At 37.1% G+C, this 25,487-nt stretch overlaps 1 protein-coding gene across 1 annotated transcript; it reads left to right on the top strand.

The window, feature by feature from the left end:
* Positions 1-25,487, top strand: LOC132547032 (uncharacterized). The gene is made up of 6 exons (XM_060210780.1): positions 1-69; positions 18,277-19,180; positions 22,761-22,843; positions 23,711-23,845; positions 24,388-24,619; positions 24,969-25,487. Exons 1-6 carry the CDS (start codon positions 19-21, stop codon positions 25,319-25,321), a joined length of 1,758 nt encoding a protein of 585 aa, XP_060066763.1. The 5' UTR covers positions 1-18; the 3' UTR covers positions 25,322-25,487.

The raw sequence follows: 25,487 nt of genomic DNA, 5'->3' as shown, positions 1-25,487 counted from the left end.
TTCTCTATCTTAATACTAATGGAATACATCAAAAAGTTACTGTTTGTTCTCTGCCTGTCCTTAGTTACGGTAAGTCCGCCAACACTGTAGTAACTTTCTCAGATATACTTAATTATTGAAAGTAATTGATTTCTTTTTTTTTCAAAATCAAAATAAATTTTTATTGATTTATTTTCTTACAAAAATACATATGATGTTAAAAGATTTTCCCTCGAATAACAACATTATTCAGAAAAAAATCTGGATTTATGTACAACATGAACAGCTTCATTAATTAAAACGTGAATTCCTGTAATATAAGATATTGTTTGAAAATGATAAAAAAATATTTTGTATAGTAACTGAAAATGGTAATTCAGTACCACAGGGAATCTAACAATGTACAACTTTGTTTAGAATCACAATAATTCTGTATGACATAATTATGGTTGTGTATTGTCTTCCGTGGTTTGACCTTTACTAGAGTAACCCCACATAACATAATCAATGTTAAGCTTGATAACAAGTCATCAGCGTCTCTGACATTGTTCACAATTCCAGTAAATCAAGTATGACGCAATCATCAGCTTGTATGACATTTACATATTCAGAGATATACAGCGTGACAATGTTAGGATCTACTACAATTTATGACAACACGTGTTATGAAATGGCCGTATGCTTAAGGTGAATAAAATTTATATAATTAAAACTGAAACTATTATGAAATTTATTGATATTTTGCTCAAAATACTGACATTGAAACCATTACCGAAATAATTTTTGTTATCGTCAAATACTGTTTTGTAAGTCCAAAGTTTCTGGGAATTTTGTTCAAATGTACACGCAGATATACATCAGCTGAACCAATACGAGATTGAAGGAATTCGATGGTTTCATTACGTTGGGACTTCCTCATGGAAAAACATACTTTCCGGTTGGTAATATTTCGCCCCGTTTACTGACTTATTTAATTCGAGAAGCATGGAAATAGATAAAAATAGTACGAGTACTTCCTTTATTTGATATCGGCGTTCACAGATCATTACGTAAAATGGAATTTTTTCGGGAATGGAAAACCCCTTGTCATATCCAACACAGACGTCTGTTTATGTAATACATACTAATGTTGTGGAACATTCTCACGTTTATGATAGTAAACTTTATCCACAATCCCGCACCACTACTGAACACAGCCCACCGTGGAAGGAAATATGACGTCACGGGTATGTGACACACCTCCCCGACGGTGTGCCATTATTTGAGTTGAATGGTGTCGAACGAAGCTGACATGCTTGTACTTTAAATGTGCTGTTTCGTATTATATCAATGGGCATGGTGGATTCTTAATGGCACGCGGTTTAAATCAATTGTCAGCAGTTCGTGTACATTTATGTATTGACAGACAATCTAGACCTTTTGAAATGATCGACACGCCGGAAGTAGATAAGACTTAGGATGAATTTATACTAATAAAACTAATAGAAAAGTTGAAAATACAAAATCATCATTAAACACACGTACATATTTCATTTCATAAGTGTTAGATATCTCGGCTATTACTGATTAGAAAAGCTGATAACGCCGGCGATCAGGGGTAGATATGTAATCTAGGCCTGTCTGTAACGGGTGACATAACTACAAGGGTATGTGCCTAGTTTAAACAATACACATTGTGTGGATTGTTGGTAGAATGGAGGAATGGTTGTGTTTTGGTATTATGTAATTTATAACTGTAATGAAGATTGCAATTGATATAGCCTAAAGTCGGTCGGTTAGTTGTGAAACAGATTATCAACATGTTGAGAAAATCGTTTACACGGAGAACATGAAAAATACCGTCCTACGGAAGTAATGTAAACTTCTCAAACTAAGAACCGGGGTATTTATGACGAAAAGACTGTATTTACTAACAAATATCGAACATTATCGAATTATTATAGCACTATATTGATATAGACAGTTTAGATATAACAACGGACTGTTGAACAGGAAATTCTTACAATTTATTGAAAAAATGTATCGTTTTAATGAAGAATGGTTGCATCACAGATGGCTGTATCAAAGGTTAGTGACTAAGATGGAAAGTTGTATTTAGGGTTAACTGTATCAAGGACTGGTGTAGCAAGTGCTGATTGAAACAGATGGGTATATCGTAACGAAATATAACAACAGTGTTTGGTAGTAACGGATTGCATAACCATTATTAAACTAACATAATGACGGAAAAATAACCGGGAGAATCAAATCATGGCGTGGGTTATAGACGGAAAACAAATAGTCTGTAAGGCTTTCCGGAAAAACTTAGTAACCAGGTCGAATAAAATACATGTATTGACATATACTTAACTTGAGCTATGTAGATATAACATATACCCAGAATCATAGATACACTTTATGTTAATATACTATATACTTAGAATATATTCAGGAGATTTCATAAAAAAACTCCTTTGAATGTAAAATATTTATATGTAAGATAGATAAATGTATGCAATATCTGATGCAATACTTCTTAATATTAAAATAATTCTCCTTTTTCCAAGTGATTGAATTGTGAAATGGACGTTATTTCTTTTTAAATTTGTGGCAGATTTATTGACTTAAAACTACACTTGTGAATGAAACGTCCTTAATCTAATTTACGACCTCAGATCTCGCCATACTAGCTCACTGAATATGTTTCATCTGCTTGGCAAACAAAACACACTATAAAGAGTTATGAGGAGACACGTCGAACACGCGCTTGTTTAAGTAATATTTAAACGAAAAAGTCTGCCACGCTAATCAGTTCCCAAAGGCAGGTTTGAGTTACCGTTTTTCACACGGTTAGTTACTACCTTATTTCATACAATACATGGAATTTAACGACTATTTCTTTGGTAATGCTTTAATTTGACCGGCACGTATTCAGTTAGTATCGCGCTGTGTTTGATCTAATCTCTGGCCAGTCCAACCCACAATTGACAGATTGTTGATATAATTTAAATTCTCAAAATGCCTTATTTATCTTAATCGTCCACAATAGCAGGGAATGGAGGCGACTTATGTGTTTCGAGATTTTGAATCTTTTAGGCCGGTCTTAACACTACTGGGTGGTCTGCACACTGGTACAGTTTCACCCCCGGAGCGGTCACTTGGATCCAAATGGGATGGGACCATAATAATAAACAAACCGTGTGGTGTCATAATGATCATCATGTTTGTGTACCCAGGTAGCGATCGCGTATATAAGGCTGCTACGTATCCGTCACCTGAATTGGGTTGGTAGTTAGATTTTACCTGAGGTTGTACTTCCGGATTAAGATTGACTACAGTCCTTTATCATCGCTAAAACCCATTTTTTTCTGGTCACAGTTTCAGTTGATTCGAGGATGCCGACTTTAGTAATTACTTATACATTAGAACCATATCACATTGCTCGCTGATAATCCTCAAACATGCGTATTCTGTTTCGGATTTTAATAACAATTAAGCTTACTGAAGTTAATATCTGTGTCACGTGACTGCTATGTCATCAATGTAATAGCATTCATTGTGTTATGGTCACTGTGATGGTAACAACCAGCGAAACTGTGGTTGGCTCAAGTTTTATATTGGTTCAATTGTGACGTCTTACCTTAAATAACGTTATCTGTATGTATTTTGACGTGACAAAAGAAAGCGATACATATTTGGAATTTCGTGTCTTTAAGTGTTGCATCAGTAACAGGAAAATATATGATTATGAATCATTTTTAAAAGTTTCTGTGATAAACATAAACTTACATTCGTTTCCCTTTCATATGGGATTTTAGAAACTCGACACTAATGTTTCATTTCACCTAGTCACAAACAAACACAAAAGGTAACTGATATATTAGGAAGTAAAGCGGATGTTAAGTAACTCAAACAAGAGGAGGGGGGAGAGGAGGGGCGTGGGTCTGTTTTTAAAGTCGTCAAAATCAACGGCAAGGTTTTGACAATTTTCTCCGTCATGTTTTTTGGCCAAATGAGAGATAAAACGTTGGTCTTCTAATGAATGTTAAACCTTTTACATGACACCATCATATGTCTTCAATGAACACCCAAACACGGAACTTGTGAGGGCGATAAAGTTCATCAAGGTCTTTTTATTGCCGTTCATTAATTCACAGGTTCACATGTTGTATAAAACAGCGATCCTTTAACAAAGTACGAAAGCTGTCACTGAAGATGTCGTCTGCCAGGTATAGATTTCCGTGTGTCAATCATTCCCGCGTAATGGATGTAGGCACTATATACCTGTAGTATGTACGTATGTAAAAAGGACTCGTTGGTAATTACATATAATTATACATAGTAATTCTCAAGTACAAGTTAGATGTTAAACATGTACGTCATTCTTCTTCATCTGAATAACGCGTCACAGATTAATTAATGAAGCTCACTTACGATCCATCTTCTAAATGAACAGTTTTAAAAGGAGGTACACACAGAATGTCAGGATGTCCTATCTCCTCGTCACAGTGATATGACAAATGTCGTTGAGTACCCAGCTCATCTGAACAATCAATCGCCTGTCCTTATTTCAAAACGTCATAGTAAGATGTAGCGTGGACCATCTATCTCTCCAAGTTTAAACTATAGTATCTGATAATGTATTTCATGTAGCTTGTTCCCGTCAATGACATATCACATCCAAGTGTCCTTAAAGCTCCTTGTCACAATAAGTAAACACATAACCTTAACCTCAAGGTCAGAGTAAGGTGTCTTTAAGGCTGTATGTTACATTCAGGTAGCATATTACCGTAACCTCAAGGTCAGAGTAAGGTGTCTTTAAGGCTGTATGTCACAATTAGGTAGCATATTACCTTAACCTCAAGGTCAGAATAAGGTGTCTTTAAGGCTGTATGTCACAGTTAGGTACCATATTACCGTAACCTCAAGGGCAGAGCAAAGTGTCTGTAAGGTTCTATGTCACATTCAGGTAGCATATTACCTTAACCTCAAGGTCAGAATAAGGTGTCTTTAAGGCTCTATCACACACAAAAGTAGCATAAAGCCTTAACCTTAAAGTCAGAGCAATCTGTCCTTCAAATTGCATGTTAAAAATCTGTCATGAGGATTATAATCTGAATCTACTTGTTATACAACCGGATGACAGATGTCCATCAGTGTTTTTTGTGCCACCAAAGTGAAAAATATATCATGTCTTCAATTCATATGTCCTAAAGAGTAAGTGATACTTTGCATGTAGGTAAATTGTGTCACAGGTGAGTCTGCCAAGGTGTGTTGTGTTTGTAAAGACGCCGATGTGAACCCGAGTTGGTACAGTATTTTATTACATGTATGGAAACGTGATCATTTTAACAACATGTCTTTCTCAAAGCCACTACAGTTGATTATACACGGTCGCTGCACTTAAATAGTAAACAGCTAGTCTCCTTTATAATATGATCTGTCTGTTCCAACTGCATGTTTTCAGGTGCGAGGTCCACGCGAATAGGTCGCATTGAGTTAGCTTGTACTGTATGGTAGTCACCTCACAAAATTATAGTTTGTCTGAAGTCTGTAACTGTTTATTGTGTTTCATCGCTTGAGGATTGGCTGATATCCATTTAAACTATAAGGTCCGTCCAGTACCCGTATAATGTACGGAGTATGTAGTTCAGGCGAGACCTCAAAATAGGCGAGATGTCTCAAGAATACAATGTAATAAAGGTCGTTTCGCCCATAACTTTTTTTTAATGACGAATTGACCAGACACTTTTTGCATTATCATATCTGTATAGATAAGGTTAGTGGGTCAATCTTAACGGGCTGTCTAACTTGTCTACTTCCTATCTATATTTGTGTATCATTGACATTGACAAATCTGTAACCATTTACGACGTGTCCGTCAACCTAGGGGATCTGGTCACACATCACTACCCGGAAATGGGCTATTGTTGTTTGGCGCAGTAAGTTACCCCCTGTAAAATATATCCCTTCGACCTACGCAAATCTAACAAACATGGGCATTGTTGGCTTTGAAATGTAACTTTGAAAAATGACACCAACTGTTATATCATTTGATGCGGACTTTTCTCAGATTACGAATATAGAGATAAAACTGATATAATGTGTTATTTGCCAAACATTGAACTTAGTTAAAAATAGTATTTTAGGTAATTGTATTACACTCTTCCGGCTAATAGTAAGATAAGCGTTCAGTTTGGCGGTATTTCTGTCATCAAGGTGGCCACTCAGAACATGGCCTGGTTCAGTCTATAGTTCATACATCTCAACCAGGTAGGGGTTTAAATAAGGAAATACAAGAAAAACATGATGGTAATAAAAAATTCCAGAATAAGATAAATAAGTGAAATAGGCAAATATATATATCAAATGTATATTTTGTATTTATCCTCTGACCAACATTCAGTTGTGTAATATCCCAATTCACAAAATATTTTTAATCAGCTCAATGTCGGTTAATACAGTAACTACACAGGGGAAAAACAGTTGACATAATAAACACCTGTTTTAGGACAAGTCTTTTGAATACACAACTTTGTCAGGCTAGACCTTGTAATTGTTTCCTCCTATTAAATTGTATTATATGTATATATTATGTATACATCCGAAAAGAAAGCCTGTATTGTTCGTGAACTAGTGATCCTATTATGTATGTGTGTTGGTGGTGCTAGTGTTACCTAGTACGGGTCCAGGTAATATATTTATACACCAAACAGATATGGATTTATATTATTATTGCGTTTCCCATTGGAATTGAATATATCACGCTGTATAATATCCTTTGTTAAAGTCAGCAGAAACTTTACAGCGGGGCTGTTTTACGTGTCACCATTGGTTTATTAAATATTCAATACTGACACATTTTTAAAATCTGATATGCGAATGTGCGTGTGCATAGTACACAAGGTTTTGATTATTATTCATACTACATCACAGGGACTTTGCACATACATGTATTTACAACATATAGATATTTTTATGTAATTTATACAAATAGCTTAGTCACTCGAAACTAGCAGAGAATAAGTGTTTAAAGTGTTAATCTTCATATTGGATGTTTGTTTGTTACTTTAAAAGTCATTAAAACGGCTGTCCGAGTAAGTGTTAGGAACGACAACTCTAGGTAAAAATTCTCAAAGCGTGCGTTGCAGTCGCGTTACTAAGGATTGACACATCTTGAATTTTGCAAAATTCTTTCAAATTATAAACGAAAAGGAATCACGGGTTGGATAAAACAATTTCATCTCTGTAAATGTGTTTAACTTCAGCGAACCATTTTTAAGCCAGGTGAAGTAAGATATCCTTTGTGGACCCTTCAGATAAAACTATAATAAGGTCGACACAAAGACTGACTACACATGATAGATATATGCTATGTGGCCCTTTGGTATTAAAGGAGATAAGTTTTATATAGATTATCGATTGCCAACCTCTTCCTCGTGTATTCTGAGTTGAGAATGTCAACTCTACTATCACAAACAGTAAATCGGGAAATCGCCCTTAGACAAGACAACCTTAATAATACAATTCAAGGGTATCTTACATGGGGATTCTTCGTCCAAACACGTTTTTCGCATTTAAGTCAAAGTTGATACTTAAGCCTTGACATTATTTACAGTAATTTAAATGTCAGGAATTTACGGGTGTAGTTTTCCGGATTACCACACGAACGTTTTTTTTCTGTCGTGGTTACTTGTCGTTTGTTGTTCGCAATAGGCATATACTACTGTGTATTCCTTTATTTCATTATGACTTCAATTCAATTGTCTTTTGAAATGCTTTCTTTTACATAGGTCTATGTGTAGGCTGGGTGGCCCTGCTTTCAGGTGACATAGCATTTGATGCCGTAATTATAACTTAGTTCAGACTGTTCTTTAAAAAACCTCATTTTAAAGATTTGATTTTGTCGTATATCACTGTCTCATGAGTGGGTAGATTGTTAACACAAGTACATGAGTGAAGGTCAAAAGATCAGCCAGGTAGGCTAATTTATCTGTCGCGCTTTAGACGCGAGTACAAACGTTACCAAGGACCGAACGCGTCAGTTATGTAACGTAACGAACGCACCCTAAAATGTAAGGAAACCGACAACGAAATCAAACTTTTAGAAATTGAGTTTGAGGAACTCTTTCTTCACTCCACTGTACTGTTATTGTCAGAGGTAATTTTAGATAAGAACTGCCGAAAACCCACAACATTGTCATAATTCAATACAGCTCAAGACTAAATCATGTTAAAATATATATAGATAAAATGAAATATACATATATGTGAGCAAGGCACATCCTTGGTATTCCTAATGGAGTCTCCACAGTGTGTGTTGATCCGTCCGACGTAACCTGTCTACCCCGAACATTACTGGGACTGACATAGACAATATTCGCATTACACATCTTTCTATATAAGGTGTACTTGTAAACGAACTATCTGCCTGTGTTATACTTTGTTAAGTGTTTCAAATACAGTTTACGAGTATAAAGCCCGGATGTTTCTTTAACTATCATGTATCTTCACATATGGAAACAATTTGGTGTAAAAACTTGATAATATAATAGCTCATGCTTAGACTGTCGAGAGCACGGCGGGGTGAGAAATTAGCTCTAAAGGTTTTACGCGCAAACATCCGTTGATCTTCTCGAGTGTATGGATGTAGATAAATGTACGTACGCTCCTTAACCATTATGGTGCTGGTTAGCCCTCCATTAAAAGAATATTTTCAAAACAATAAACTTGCAAAAATATGATGAATTTGAAAACGTCACAATGTACATGAATTAAAACATCGTGATATTTTTTCCAGTGACAGTGCAGGTGGTGTCTTTTAATGAAATAATAATTATTAAAAGCGATGGAGCTTTTTCCATGTATGTCGTTTTTCTTCGGGATCATTGACATTTTACAAGGTGCTTTCAACTTTTTTTCTTTTTTTCTTCGTATTTTTAAAGAAGTAGGGATTTTCCGTGTTTTTAATTGTTCAAGAACAGTAGCAACACCTGTGGATATGTTCCATACTCATCTTTGATTTCACTTACATGTAACACAATTTAACACTAGAAATTCAATAATCTTGGCAGAAATTCTAGAGAATGATGGTTAACAAAGTAAGGGAGATAAATCTGATATACGTCATTGATAGCATACAACCTTAATCAGTCTCGCGAAGTTGCTATAACTTTGTAAGTAAGAAAAGAGAAAAGTTTAAAGTACACCTCACCAGAATTTGATGATTTCTCAAATACCGAAATGTTTTGAAAACGTTAATCTTGTTTTATATTAAACGAAACTCGTAAACTAGGACGATATACCTATATCATTAAAGAATGATGTCTAGAGCCGATGAAATAAGAAGCTGATCAACATAACATATAGCTTTAAAGGAAAAGGTAGTATTTCATTTTTGTTTTTCTGTTTTTATTTTTCAACACGCCGTTATGGATATATCATTCGGTCATGTTCCCCACAGGGACCTGCTGGTAGTATACCATACAAACCCTAATCCCTAGAATCATTGTTACAGACCCCCTATGCTCTTCCCTCTCCATTTCCTTGTCATCTACACTTGTCCCTCAGCCGTCAGGGTTCTATCAGTGCCACCCCCTCCACTCCTCCCACCCCCCCCCCCCCCCCCCCAAACACACACCCTTCCATGCACTGTCATTTTATTTGACAGGTTGACTCCCCACAGAACAGATCCAACAGATAGACATGCACATCCCGCTGCACGTCCAATACATCAGAATATGTACAAGTAGTAATTTATTCACTTCAATGTCACTTAAACACAGGAAGTTATTTACAAAACTGTTAGATTCCTTTTAGCGTCCTCTGAGATGTCATGTCAGATGTTCTGTTCGTACGGAAATGTTACACAGCCATCGTTATGTCACGTGATAGCAGACGATTTATATAGCCAAAGTTTGAGGCCTAGTATGTGTCAGATGTTAATGTGGTCACTCAGTCAATGAGTCACAGCTTCGTCGCTGTAAGTGCATGTCGGCAGTGTAATTAAAGGAGCCATTGGTTTGACTCCATTTGTACAGCTGTTTTTACTGAACCATTGTGTTGTTTAGTTGACTCTATAACCATTCAAGTCTGCATTGATGTCACGTAATGTAAATCATATATCTTATATGTTGCATTATTGAAATTGTCACGTGAGGAATTTACAAATGAAGGCTTTTGTAGTAGCAGCGTGGAATGTTGACTCGTTTTGAAAATGAGTCAATTGAGTCATTGATTGTTATTCGGACAGTTGACTCCGTCAAAGTTTTGAGAGGTATTAAGGCTCATTCAATCTACGATATCAGAAAGTAGATCTCTCGTTTTACTCGATACAGTATCCCATGTAACGAAGTACATAGTGAAAGTAGAGACATGATTATTTAGGTTGTGGATTGTCGTGTGGGATTTTGGTTGTTTAATGAGAGATAAAGGACACCTGAAGGTTTGGTTTGGGACCGAGTTTGGTTGTGCTACAGGCTGAATGGTGCAAATTGTTGAATTACGAACTTACCTTATAATACATAGAGAGATCAAGGGTACGTGGAAACGTTCACCTTGTACCTTATATCTCACACTTTAATAATAGCACACTACTACAACTCTGTTAAAAATGATTCTTAGTTTAAATGTTATCTGTCTTTCATCCACCAACTTTTGATACATGTGTCTGTATATAGTTGTGCTGGTTTTCAGCACGTGTAATTAATCACCCAACATATCCGGTCAGAGGAGGAAACGATAGCATTCTGCCTATGTATACTATTGCATTTAATAAGATATCAATTTTATACCGAGCCTTGTAATAAACTCGTTTCTCTTACCAAAAACTAACCAAACAAAACGCCGAAGTCCATTTTTAAACATGTTAAGGGGGAAAATTGCCAGTCATGCACCAAGGTTTTATTAAGATCGTCGTATTTGTTTTGACGTCGGAAAATGGCATTTTAATTTAGTCATATGTAAAGTACATATACCATCTGTATGTTCTTCAAAACGAAAAAAATTTAATAGTATCAATTTTATTCAAAGCAAACAGACTAAATAGAATCTGTTTATTACGACTGCACGCAATATATTTCGCAATTATTGTGAAGTAAAGCTCTGTTAACTTAAACCTATTTTGGTCTTCTACATTTGTCGGAAATAATCTCAGCAAATAAGATACTTATTCACGAGGTAGCAGTAAGCTTTCTTATTTTTTCCGACTATTAGTATATAACATTGGAACATCAGGCACTTGATCACTAACTCAGGCCAATTACACAGAACACTGGTACAGTCACCCATTTACTGTTAAGTGTGACTTGGTGTAATCTAATTGTTTGTTAAGTGTGACATGGTGTTATCTACTTGTTTGTTAAGTGTGACTTGGTGTTATCTAATTGTTTGTTAAGTGTGACATGGTGTTACCTACTTGTTTGTTAAGTGTGACATGGTGTTATCTAATTGTTTGTTAAGTGTGACATGGTGTTATATAATTGTTTGTTAAGTGTGACTTGGTGTTATCTAATTGTTTGTTAAGTGTGACATGGTGCTATCTAATTGTTTGTTAAGTGTGACTTGGTGTTATCTAATTGTTTGTTAAGTGTGACATGGTGTTATCTAATTGTTTGTTAAGTGTGACTTGGTGTTATCTAATTGTTTGTTAAGTGTGACATGGTGTTATCTAATTGTTTGTTAAGTGTGACATGGTGTTATCTAATTGTTTGTTAAGTGTGACTTGGTGTTATCTAATTGTTTGTTAAGTGTGACATGGTGTTATCTAATTGTTTGTTAAGTGTGACATGGTGTTATATAATTGTTTGTTAAGTGTGACTTGGTGTTATCTAATTGTTTGTTAAGTGTGACATGGTGTTATCTAATTGTTTTTAAGTGTGACTTGGTGTTATCTAATTGTTTGTTAAGTGTGACATGGTGTTATCTAATTGTTTGTTAAGTGTGACTTGGTATTATTTAATTCAAGTGCGATCATCGTCACAAGATCACGCAAAAATACAATACGGCACTTCACCACAGTACATGGAAAACTAAAAGCTACAACACTAATGCCAACAACTGAGACATAATTTAACCAAATGTATCTCCCCTTAACACATTAACATATTATAGCTATTCACGTTATCGTGTGGTTTGCCTTTACGATGGACAAGTCTGATATCATCTTCATCGTGGTCAGTACCGGTCATTATCCTCGTGCATGTAGCACCTGTTTATCACGAGCACATTGTCTGTTAGGTATCCTAATGGTGGTAAATTATCCTACATTGTGAGTCAATTTGCTGACAGGAGATGGCGAACTCATCTTCACCCCTCAGATCGGTGATGCTATCAGTGGTTATAAATGAGTTTGTTTTTGAAGATAAGTTGAATTTGGTTCTAAATCAAAATTGGTCAAGACCCCACTTTAGAAAATCCGGTATCGCATTCCAAATCAGCTCTTGTGGAATATCTTCTTTGAAACTAAATCTACATGTTCGTGGTATTTTGTAAGATTTCGGACGCGAACAAAACTCTATCACATTACACATGCCTTTGCATGATATCCTAAATGGTTCGGCATCATGAGCAAGCATGTTTTGAAACTAATTTACAAGACGTGATACCGTTATTTACGGATTCCGGACTCGACCAATACAATATGTGCTGAAGAGTCAATGTCCTGTTAAGGAACTCCTATCTTACTGATTAAAACAATTGCTGTTCCGGTCAGTTAAAACTGTCCAACCTCAACAGTCAGCGAACCAATAACGTTTTTGTGTGTGGCCTACGGTACACACGGAATATACGTGTGCGTGCGAGCCCACCGATGACCAGACGAGTTAAACACCTTTATCGGAAATTAGCTTTAATTTTGATCAGTAAAATATCCTTAGTCTAGTTCATTTCTTCATTTCATTCAGGAAAGAGTCCATACAGCTTCGTTGGAATTTAAAAAAAAGATAATAAAATGTTTAATGATTTGTAAATACAGAAACTAATTAATTCGAACACGCGCTATCCCATTCAGATATGTGCCATTACACATTGCTAAAAGCAACTAGCAGTATGTTCACAGGAACCTGTTTAAAATAATTCATTTTGTTTTATCATAGCCATTATTTCATTGAGTTGTAGAGGAGAGATGGACAGGGGAAAAAAAGCATACTCTGAGATCGATTTAACCGCCAAACGTCCTTTGTAATCTGAAGGTCATCCAAGTCAGTTATGAAGTAACACAGTGGCCATATACATCTGTAACTGATTTCTTTTGTTAAGGAGATGACATTTTACATTAGAAAGTTTAACAGGTTTTTTTAACACCGGGGACGCCCATAAAGATATACATTATCCCATTCTGGGTGTATATTTAACGGAATTTGAAGGGATAGGATTCCAAATGACTTGTCACTTTGAATAGGAAACATATTGATATCGATACTTATATATCGTTTGGTGTATATGTGTGCAACCACTTTCAAAGGAAACAATCTAAGTTTTTTGACGAAGACATTGGGGAATATGTATTTGAAAAACAGAGAAAAAAATCAATCTGAGTAAGTGATTTGCCCCCATATTTTCGGACTTTATGGTTACATGTTCTATATAACATATGAATGTAATGTTGAAATTGACCAGAAATATCTAAATTGGGCGATATGTTACAGTACGTAGATAAGTAAATAACACTCAAAGTTGTTAGGACTTTAGTTAAAGATTATGAAAATGGCAAACACGATAGATCATTCTGATACATACAAACACTGGCATTAAATTTGTCTGCCTGTGCCAACTTATTTCACATGACATCTCGTTTTCATCATACTGGAAGAAGACTGCCGCACGTGCGTGCATTTGAATTTCCTTAGATCGCCTACATGGCTGAATAATCCGTGCCGTTTGTGAAATACAGTGTGTAATTCATATTTTAAAAATAATTATATGATGTTTAACGGTATTAATTACTAAGCATATACAAGGGAAGACAAATGATCTCGTGCAATAAAGCTATTTGTAGTCGTACGTTACAGTTTTACGAGCCTTTACTGCGCATATAACATAGAGCTATCTAGATATACCGACCCTAATATTTATGCGGTATGCCCGACACTACTGTCACTGTCAGTACATATTACGACAAAATAGCTCTGACCTTTTCCTACTGTTCTTTCGACATTTATAATAGTAACAGTTCACTAAAGTAAATTGCTCATTTTTTTTCATTTGAGCGATGGAAATGGAAAATTTTCTTGTCCACAGGTTTTTTGGACTGTCCGGTTATAAAAGCATTGAATTGTGGGAAGAGCCATTCCCCTTTACTGTATAACCCCTTTTGCCCCTTTATCAATATTACATTACGTGCCCTGCGACTGTGTTAGGTGTCTGTGACCACCGTGTTGGAAGGGTTTAACTTTGATATCTCGAAGTCCTTTTTATTCAGTATCAGTTAACATCGAAATCCCGAAGTCGTTTTCTTTTGTCATTTTAGTTTTGTTTGAAATCTCGAAGCTGCTTTTGGTTTGTGTCAGTAGTTCAATTTTTTTTCTTTGCTTTAATGCTATCTCATTGTTACATTGTACAAATACTACATTGTACACCTGTATTGCTAAGATCTGATGCTGATTCAGATGGTCTTTGATTACTAGATAATGCATGCGAATCCAGGGAAACAAATAAACTCCATCTTTTCATATTGCAACATCAAATTGGTGAAGCATTCGGTCTTGTATCTTAAACTGACCAATTTGTACATAGCTAGTGGAACCCGATCGTGTTAGCGCCGTAGATCACATGTCTACGTGGTTTATACAGTGACGATACTACAGTATCAGAACAGACTATTTGATTAGTGTTACTCATTAGTCATTAAGTATAAAATCTAAAAGTATGATACTGGGGCAAACATCGATACACCGTTCGCAGCTATATTCACTGACAACGACTAGACTGAATGAAGTAGAAAGTTGACTTAATTGAAAATTAAGTTGTTTTTACAGGTTTTAGATTGTGATATTACAGAAATAAAAAATGAGAAACATCAACAAATATATATGTTTTAATTGTTCATCTTATATAGAAGATTAAGATATCACTGACACGCTGACAATTTGATTATTATTAGCTAATGTCTGTATTATTATGCAAATTACCTCAATTTAAATAAATTCTGAATACATTATCGAGAGACGGCCTCGTCTGGTATATTTACGTCATAGTCTCGCGCAAATGAAGGTCGTTTTCAATGTCAGTAACATGCACGTAACGGGAAACTACGGACTACAAGGCGATTTAATTTTTGCGCCTAGATTTTTAAACAGAATACGACAGTCATGCAATGACTTTATTTACCAATGTTGACACTCGTGCAGTATAGTAGTAAATCATAAGAATTTGAAGCCTTGATAGTTTGTGTGGGTAGAAAAGGTTTAAGGCTATATGGGAGATGTTTATCGTGAAATATATATATACGGACGTACACATGTATAGAATATACATACATCATTCACACATTTATCAACTCTCATAAATGTTGATCATCTTTATATATAAATATATATTAATATGATATATATGGAATGTCGTTGTGTTTGTCATTTTTTTCCTTCAGAACGTAAATCATGAAAAAATCCGTTACTATCATTACTGCTACCTTTTGTACTTTTGGTCTCGGTACATATATCTATAATTGAAGGTGTCTATCAAAATTTAAATCTGTAATTGCAGATTCCAGTCTGTTAAAGGGACCTATAAATCAAGCATATGGGCATGCATCGATCATTTAAAACTCTATGTTGGTTACAGGTCTGTATGCTTGTTATAGAGGTATAGGTCAATGGGTCAACGTGTGTTACAGGTTCCGGTGTCTGTTAAAGAGGTATAGGCCAAGGGGTCATCGTGTGTTACAGGTTCCGGTGTCTGTTATAGAGGTATAGGTCAAAGGGGTCAACGTTTGTTACAGGTTCCGGAGTCTGTTATAGAACTATAGGTCAAAGGGTCAACGTCTGTTACAGGTTCCGGTGTCTGTTAGAGAGGTATAGGTCAAAGGGTCAATGTGTGTTACAGGTTCCGAAGTCTGTTATAGAGGTATAGGTCAATGGGTCAACGTGTGTTACAGGTTCCGAAATCTGTTATAGAGGTATAGGTCAATGGGTCAATGTGTGTTACAGGTTCCGGTGTCTGTTAAAGAGGTATAGGTCAAGGGGTCAACGTGTGTTACAGGTTCCGAAGTCTGTTATAGAGGTATAGGTCAAGGGGTCAACGTGTGTTACAGGTTCCTGAGTCTGTTATAGAGGTAGAGGTCAAGGGGTCATTGTGTGTTACAGGTTCCGGTATCTGTTATAGAGGTATAGGTCAAGGGGTCAACGTGTGTTACAGGTTCCGGTGTCTGTTATAGAGGTATAGGTCAAGGGGTCAACGTGTGTTACAGGTTCCGGTGTCTGTTATAGAACTATAGGTTAAGAGGTTATCGGTTGCTACTGGTTCTTGTCTGTTATCTGTTATGGGTCAATGTTATAGAGGCCCATGTCATGGAGGTTTCCTTTGATACATGTCTCTGTCTCTGTCCTAAAGGTATAAGTCAGCGGGTTTATTTAAAAAGCCCATGTACAAGTGACAGGCAAACTGAGAGACACGTAAATTACCTCATATCGTGTTCCTTAGTCAGGTTGTTAGAGCAGCATATGTAATGAACACCAAAATAAACACAGAACATTTGACGTCGACGCAATACGTATGTTTTAACAATCCAGTATTGTGGAGGACAGCACAGCACCTACTGTGAGTCAGCCTAACCCTCACATGACAAATGTTGTTTCCAGAGAATTTATATGGTTTTAGAATACAAGGGGAACTGTACTTTTAGACACGTTTAAGATAAAAAAAAAGACAAGAAAAAATTAATTACTTTGAAAATGAAATGATAAAACATATACCATAGTGACGATTGTGTTAATTCTGAGATCAGAGAGTGTGTTGGGACACCTCGATCACTGTGTCTATCATACCTCTCTTGTACTGTTTTTGAGAAAATTATTAATATCTTAACAATTTGTCTTTTGCAGATTTAATTAAACTTCTCTGGGAAATATGAACTTTTTATAGGAAACAAACTCTGTTCGTCATGTGACACATGTGTTGATAAAATTGTTATCAATTGACAAAGAATATATACCAAGCGACTAACCCAACGTGTTCAGTTGTTCATGACTCAACTAACGCACATTTTCTGCTTGGAGCAATGTTAAAGAAAAGTGATAACGCCATCTCCATCTAGTTATCATGACGTCACATCATGCTATACGGCGCGTCACTTCCGCCTTGAAGATTGTTGAAATCCCCTCAAGATATTAGGTTGTATGATCAAATGATTGAAAACATCAAAACAACGTGTCCTTAACACAGAACAGATGTGTGCCTGTACCGTACACCCAACAGCCTCTCTTATACCGTGACTTCACCATCAATACTTCACCAACTAGTATTTAATGTGCGTCAGCATTTACAGTTTTATCGCGTACTGATTGAATGATATAACAGGACCAATATAGAAATCTTATCTATTTTACTTCATAATAGCGTCATATAACAGCATACATCCATCCTTTAGTCTAATTTTGCCATAAAGAGTTATGGTTCTTGATGCTATTGTCGGCAACGTCGAAATAGTTTTGACGTATATTGCTAGTTTGCACTATATCATCATACAGCATTACCGACCTAACATCGATCACAAACGACAATGAAAGAAAACGAGTAGGATGTGTTTATTTTTTCATAGCTAGAAAAAAAGATGGTAAATGGTTTATACATTAATATCATGAATATGTTTTCGCGATCTCGCCTCATTACGATCTTCCATTGCATGTTTCTTTAATCAGTTTTTTAAGCAAGATAATTAGAAATGGCAAAGTTTAAGAAAAATAAAGTTTTATTTTGATAAATAAATATCGTGTTGGCATATTCTGAAGATAGAAACTTTGACACGCATATCGGAAGCATGAGATAGCGTCGACTGCGGGGTCATACCAATATCATTTCATATCATTTTTAAAACCCACATACTGCCTGTTCAGGAATATATTTCCCGTTCTGTATATTGAACACAGACAAGCTTGTTGCGTCAAATATACACGGCAAGCCTGCAAATTGACAATTTCTGTAAAGACTTAATTAAAGAAATGGAAATTATTTCGCTATCCCTCAGATAAAAAAGAATAACACGCATTTTATTCAAATGAAAAATATTGTGCACATGTGGGTATGTTCTAGTTATATGCTATCTAGATTCGAGTACTGATTTCAAACACACATATCAACATAACTATTTTCTTTCTATTTCAGGTTGTGGTTCTGTGCGACAATGAACCGGAAACGAAAGAAGACTCCCAACAAAACTGCCGGAAGTGTAAATCTGGATATTTTGCTATCCTAAAATGTAACGATAAACACGACACCGTATGTGCTGCATGTCCTGAAGACAGTTTCACCTCTAGTCTCAATCTCCAAGAAAAATGCAACCTGTGTTCAACGTGTAGTGATGGGTACTTTGTGATCACACCATGTAGTAAACATACCGACACCGTGTGCGAATCTTGTCTGTCAGTGAAGGACTCAATATTGCCTTCCTTTCAGGAGCGCTGTATAGGAACCGGTGTTTTTTCGCCTCCGGAACCGGAACACAGGGAGACTCTTGTTATACCGGAAGCAGAAGGATCAGCCGACGGAGGCGAGGAAATTTATCTAGGTGCTGAATTTCAAGCTCCTGTATTAGATAATACAGACGAAATATTAAATGCATCACATATAATAAAGGGTGATGAAAACGAAGGAAGCGGAGATGAAGTAGAATTGAATATTGGTGCACAGGAGGAACCAAACATTGAAACCGATTCTACGACAACTTTGTCCCCACAGAAAGATACCACAAATGAGGGCATAGGTAAAAATATTACTCAGAAGTTACAAACCACAACCACACGAGATACGGAACTACCAGACGATGCCGGCTCCGACGAATTCATTCCAATGACAACGACCATTTCAACCTCATCAAGTAAATCGACTAAACCAAATTTAGCTCAAATGACAACGAAGCAGAATGTAGTCACAACTGCTGGATTAATACGTATCGGTGAAGGTATTTTTATCAAGCCGGAAACGGAAGTTGAGTTGACACCAACTAAAGGAAGTGCTGATCCGTACGAAGTTCTGTATACTGCTGCTCCACGACACAAAGATAACCGAGGTAAATTACTTTGTCACATTACTGCACGGTTTTAGGAGACGTTCTCTACGACATTGTCACATTACTGCACGGTTTTAGGAGACGTTCTCCACGACACAAAGATATCCGAGGTAAATTACTTTGTCACATTACTGCACGGGTTTAGGAGACGTTCTCTACGACATTGTCACATTACTGCACGGTTTTAGGAGACGTTCTCCACGACACAAAGATATCCGAGGTAAATTACTTTGTCACATTACTGCACGGGTTTAGGAGACGTTCTCTACGACATTGTCACATTACTGCACGGTTTTAGGAAAATTACTTTGTCACATTACTGCACGGGTTTAGGAGACGTTCTCACAAGACCGAAGGTGATACTGTAAGGTAAACTTAGAATGTCACATCGTAAAAATAACGATAAAAATTCAAGTTGTGATAAAAACATACATATGTCGCAATGTTCAATCTAGTATCAAAAGTCAAACGGAGCTGACATCGAGAGATTATAAAGAGAGTAAAATATAACGATTTTTAGATGTCTTTTGTTTAATCAACTATTATATACCAGTCTCTTTCTCTCGCTTCGACATAAACATAATGAGTATAACCGCATAACTAATGGGGAATTCACCACAGATAGAGAATATATACAAACGACTGAATGGCTTATTGAAGTCAATAATTTTGATAAGAGGCTCAATTTTCTCTGCCATGTGACTTAAAAAGTTCGATAAATAGAATTTCGAAATATACCAAACGTGCAGTGACTCAATCTAAACCACCCAGCACCACTCCCATTGCTCGTAAAGTCATGTCCTTAAGTACTAGGCAAGCAATAACTGTGCCTGTCCGTCATTGCAGTTACATGGAGAAGTCTGCGATAACACCTGTTAACCAGTCAGTATTAATGAACCACGATGTTCTTTCTATAACCTTGATGAATGGGTTAGGAAATAAATTTAGTCGAGTGCTTTGTCAACAAGGGACTTTCGGGAATGGAGTAGAACGTGGTCGCGAAAGGGAAGATCGGGCGATATGGTAATAGTGACTAGGGTAGCTATGAAAGGAGAGCGTGGTTATATGTAAATGGCTACAAAATAAGTGCATGGTTATCTGGAAATAGTGGCCACCAAAAGGGAGTAATGTGATGTGGGAAGGATGGCTTCGAAGCAAGACTTTGTAGTATGGGGGAAATGGCTACCAATGGAGAATATGTGGTTTGTATGGGAATGGAGGGGGTTAAAAGAGAGAAAATGGGTTATATGAGAATGAGAAGGGTGGCAACGAAATGAGAGCATGGTTATGTTGGAAGAGTGACAACGAAATGAGAGCATGGTTATGTGGGAAGTGGGGCAACGAAATGAGAGCATGGTTATGTGGGAAGTGGGGCAACCGATAGGCAGTATGGTTATGTGGGAAAGCTGGCTTTGAAATAAAACCGAGAGGTTTATATGGAAGGGTGGCTACCAAATAAGAGCTTGTTGGTAGGGAAAGAAGGGAGGGTTAGAAAAAGAGATTGTTGTTTATATGTGAAGGGTGACCACGTAAAATATATGTTGTAAGAATGGGAAAGTTGATCTCGTAAAGAGAGTGTGTTGTTTGTTTGGGAAGGGTGGTGACGTAAGAATTGTGTGGTCGTGTAGGAAAATTGGTTATTATAGCGTTATATTTACGTGGCTTCGGAAGGAGGGGTCGGGTTATTATTGGTGGAAGAAGGGTTTCTATAAAACTATGGATAGCTGAATTTAAGGTCGATCTGTCTGAATTTGTATCGGATTTGGGGCTATATATTGATTTCAATATGGCGGGGTTAGGTTGACTGGGGTTGGACGGGAATTGGGGTTGGGATTGTGGGAATATGGGTTTTTGTAAAGTTGTGCATACAGAGGAAAGGGTAAGGTGGGATTATTGCTCAGTCTAGGAGGCCTCGGGGTTCAGAACAGCTGAAGCCTGGGTGTGTCTTGCTCGATCAGGACCAAACTGTATTATGAAAGGCGAGGCCGGAGGTTGAAACTCGCGACTCCGAGAGATTCAGTTCTGGTGGTAGTAATGATGACCTAAACAATCGACCACACCCGACATTGTAGCTGGCTGGTTAGTGTTACTAATGTAAAGAAGAGTACTCCTGACACATCTGTGAATCGTGTTGCCGTGGTGTTCTATTATACCCACATGTTGTTGTAGACAGGTTCAAGTACTATAGTACAGCGGTCTCAATAACACAAAGTCAGATGTATATACTCCTAATGCAGAGATCGGTCGTATACACGAATTCGCAAGTGAATCGGAACCAATTACGGTTAATGAAGCAGATAAGATTACTGTCATTGAACCGGAAACAAAAGAGATGCACGTGCATTGTGATAATTCACACGTGAATGTTTCATGGTATCAAGACATGGTCCCCGTTTCCACGGTACAAGTGCATCTAGTGCACAGGCGCAGACAGACAGCGACACCTAGTTTCTACCAGAACACTTTGAACATAGGTCAAGGTCGCACAGGAAATACTTTCCCACAATTACCTTGACAGTTGACGGCGAGGAAACCAGAGTTAAACGTTTGATAAATTACATTTACTTTACTATTAAATATCAAATTATGTAGGAGGCTTTTATAAGAGATGTTTCACATTAAACTAACCACCTTGTTCGATGTGTAGGTCAGGATTTCACCACTAGATGGCTTGTTGTGTTGTTTCTACTAGGAAACAATAATACCGGCTTTATAGAGGTACACTGTACCTACGCTGTTTGTTCTATAATAATGGCGTATAAACTAGGACTAGTAAAGACAGGATTTTAATCTTGACTTTTATGATTTCACGCAGACTAGATGATAGAGTAAACAGAATACCGAGGGCTAATGTCACATTCGTTTTGATTATGGTAGAGCTTGTAACATCCAACCCAGTCCTGAATCATGTTGTCAAACTCCTCCAATACTGTTATGAGCTTGAAAGGTTATCGCAGTCAATTCAATATTCAGAGATCCTATCACTATCGACTCAATATTAAGAAATCATGTCAAGAATCTATTCAATATTCAAAGAGGTCATCACTGTCGTTTCAATATTCAGAGAGGTTATTACTGTAAATTCAATATTCAGAGAGGTTATCACTGTCGATTCAATATTCAGAGAGGTTATTACTGTAAATTCAATATTCAGAGAGGTTATCACTGTAAATTCAATATTCAGAGAGGTTATCACTGTCGATTCAATATTCAGAGAGGTTATTACTGTAAATTCAATATTCAGAGAGGTTATTACTTTCGATTCAATATTCAGAGAGGTCATTACTTTCGATTCAATATTCAGAGAGGTTATTACTTTCGATTCAATGTTCAGAGAGGTCATTACTTTCGATTCAATATTCAGAGAGGTTTTATCACTGTCGATTCAATGTTCAGAGAGGTTTTATCGCTGTCGATTCAATATTCAGAGAGGTTATCACAGACTCCTTTACAATTTATGCTTTGATCGAAATTCTAAATAAAGGGAGTTAATTGAGATATCAATATAAAACACTTCACAGAAGCAGACAACTGTGATCAGAGTTTCGATAGTCAACCGTAGTTATTTTCTGTCTTACAGTTCATCACCATCACGTAGAGAATAATCTAGACAAGCCTGTCCCTACAGCTGAACAAAAGATCGGAGCCCAAAGTCAACCCAAGGTAATCCTCGGGGTTGTACATCTATACTCATTACCTCGGGAATCTTTACTTTCTGGAAGTTAACCGATACTTTAAACATTGAACTGATCAATAAATATAATCGATCAGTTGTCAATCAGTCATTCTATATAATAATTGTTAAAGGAATCGTTGTTAAAATTAATTATTACCCCATTCTCTTTGATTATTGTGTGTGTTTAATTCTTCCCTTAGCTGGTGTTAGTCCTTCCCTTGTCGTGTTTCAATGATTCATTCCCCTTTAGCCTCCCTTTTCTATTTCCATACGCCCTATTTCTCCGTATTTCTGTCACTTTATCCTGGGCCATGGAGTTTGTGCTACTCTTCGCCTAACTCGTTCCTTGACCTTCATGTTAGTTTCTATGAGTCGTCTCCTTATCTCCATGTTACCAGGTCTTTTTGTTTTCATATTTTCTTGACTCATACTTTACTGTTTCTATAACTTGCTCCCTGACCACCATATGTCCCTTTGTTTCTGTGACTCGTTCCCATACCTCGTTATTTCTATTACTCGCTCCCTGACCTCCTGAGGTCCCTTTGTTTCTGTGACTCGTTACCTGGCCCCTATGTCTCTGTGACATGTCCCTGGCTCCTTTGTTTCTATGACTCGTTCTCAAACTTTACTGTTTCTATAACTTGCTCCCTGACCACCATATGTCCCTTTGTTTCTGTGACTCGTTCCCAGACCTCGTTGTTTCTATAACTCGCTCCCTGACCACCATATGTCCCTTTGTTTCTGTGACTCGTTCCCAGACCTCCATGTTCCCTGGTCCCTATGTTTCTGTTTCTTGTCCCTGGCTCCTTTGTTTCTATGACTTGGTTATTGACTTCGGGTTTGTGTATTTACAGACAGAAGACGCCAGTAAGGTGACTATTGGTGTTGTGATCGCTGTGGCGGTTGCAGCCGCCTTCGTTTTCTTCATCCTCGGATTCATTGTCAGCGTTCGTTGCCGTCGGTCGCGAGAGAAGTTCCAAGTGATGAAGGTAGGAAAAAATGGCTTACATCTCCACCAACCTCTGATATCAGTCACTTTTGTCAGTTGTTGTGTGATGAGCTTACAACTTAGTTATTATACGACTATCATTTTTTTCTATTCGGTGATTATTCTAATCACCCCTCTAATAGGTTTAGATGTAATGATATATAGAAACAGTTCTCAGTTCCGGCCTCGGTTAATATCATTATCTCTAGTTGATAAATCATCGCATTCGCCTGAAAACATGACAATAACTGTATATTTTAACCGAGATTGAACGGATATAAAACTTGACATGTTTGATGAAAATAACACCTGGTGATGAAGTCATACGTTCCTGTTGATTTCCAACCCATTTATCCGTATCAGACGCGAATGTGTGTGTGCCAGATCCCTTTGGTACGAGTTGACAGGTTGACCGTTGGTCTAACTACCTGTATGTATTCAGAAAATTTTCTTGTGTATTCAGAAACATTATCAGTCTATTTCGTCATTGATTTTCAGGCAATACAATAGATGTACATTTGAAATGTTATTGTTCGTTAACAGAAAGTAGATAAGAACGGATCTTGGAATAGTAACTCGCCCGTCCCTATCGCCATAGAGTACAGAGACGAGGAGCATAGCGATATCTACGACGATATCGACAAGGAAACAGCTCGTCATCATAGACCCAGCGGAAGACCAGTAAAACAAGAGCACATCATTCCAAAACACGTCGAAGATTTATATGCTGTTCCTGATAAAAAGAAGAAGAGCAAGGATCCGGAGCCCCCTCTTGGTGGGTGAAGCATTATAATCATAATCTAAAACCAGAAAACGACTTTATGTGTAAAGTTTTTTTATCAGTAGTTGGTATAATCCTTTAAATTTAACATTTTACACTTCTGCTGTCATCAACTTGTTTCCCATTGTCTATGAGACTTGCCTACATGCGTGATTAACTTATAGCGCCTAGGCAATGCAACGGGTTGAAACCTTTCTAAAAAAAGGGGGCTGTCATATAGTCAATACATGTAAAGTAAATAACTATATAGTGACTATTACTATATATACAATATAGTCTGGCATATCTAGATTTACAATAAACCGTTAGAGTGTTCTGAATGTCCGTATCTTCACTATTGTAGCTCAAATGGACAGAATCAGGTTCATTGACGAGACGACAGATGACGAATTCGGCGCGAAAGATGAGGAAATACTTGGGTTGCTGAGGAAGAGTCGAGAGGGGCTGATCAATGACCACAACGGTTCCTTACCACGCCTAGACGATTCTGATAGTGGCGCTGATGTTGGCCCAACAGACACGCCACCTGTCGAAAAAAGCCACCAGCAAGGGGAGGCAATAGATCACGACACAAATGTCATTATTGAAGAAGAGGAAGAAGAAGAAAATGACGATGAATCCGAATCAACCCCAATGCTTACAAATGAGGCCAGTCAGCCTCTACAAGACGCATCTGATTCCAATGAGGATAAATAAAGTTGTATGAGTGCATGTTTACCAAATTTTATCTGCAAGAGCTACGTCGCCATTTTATATATTCCTAAGAAACCCGGGTAGACACACATGTGTCAGAGGTCATAAAAACGTCATCGATTTACGTGTATGTAAATGACCTACCGACTCAGTACTAAACAGTTCTGAA

This window comes from Ylistrum balloti, unplaced genomic scaffold (genome assembly GCF_031769215.1).
Source record: "Ylistrum balloti isolate Yb309-2 unplaced genomic scaffold, AGI_CSIRO_Ybal_v1 Utg369928, whole genome shotgun sequence".
Taxonomy (NCBI): Eukaryota; Metazoa; Mollusca; class Bivalvia; order Pectinida; family Pectinidae; genus Ylistrum; species Ylistrum balloti.
This window is presented reverse-complemented; position numbering and strand designations above follow the sequence as displayed.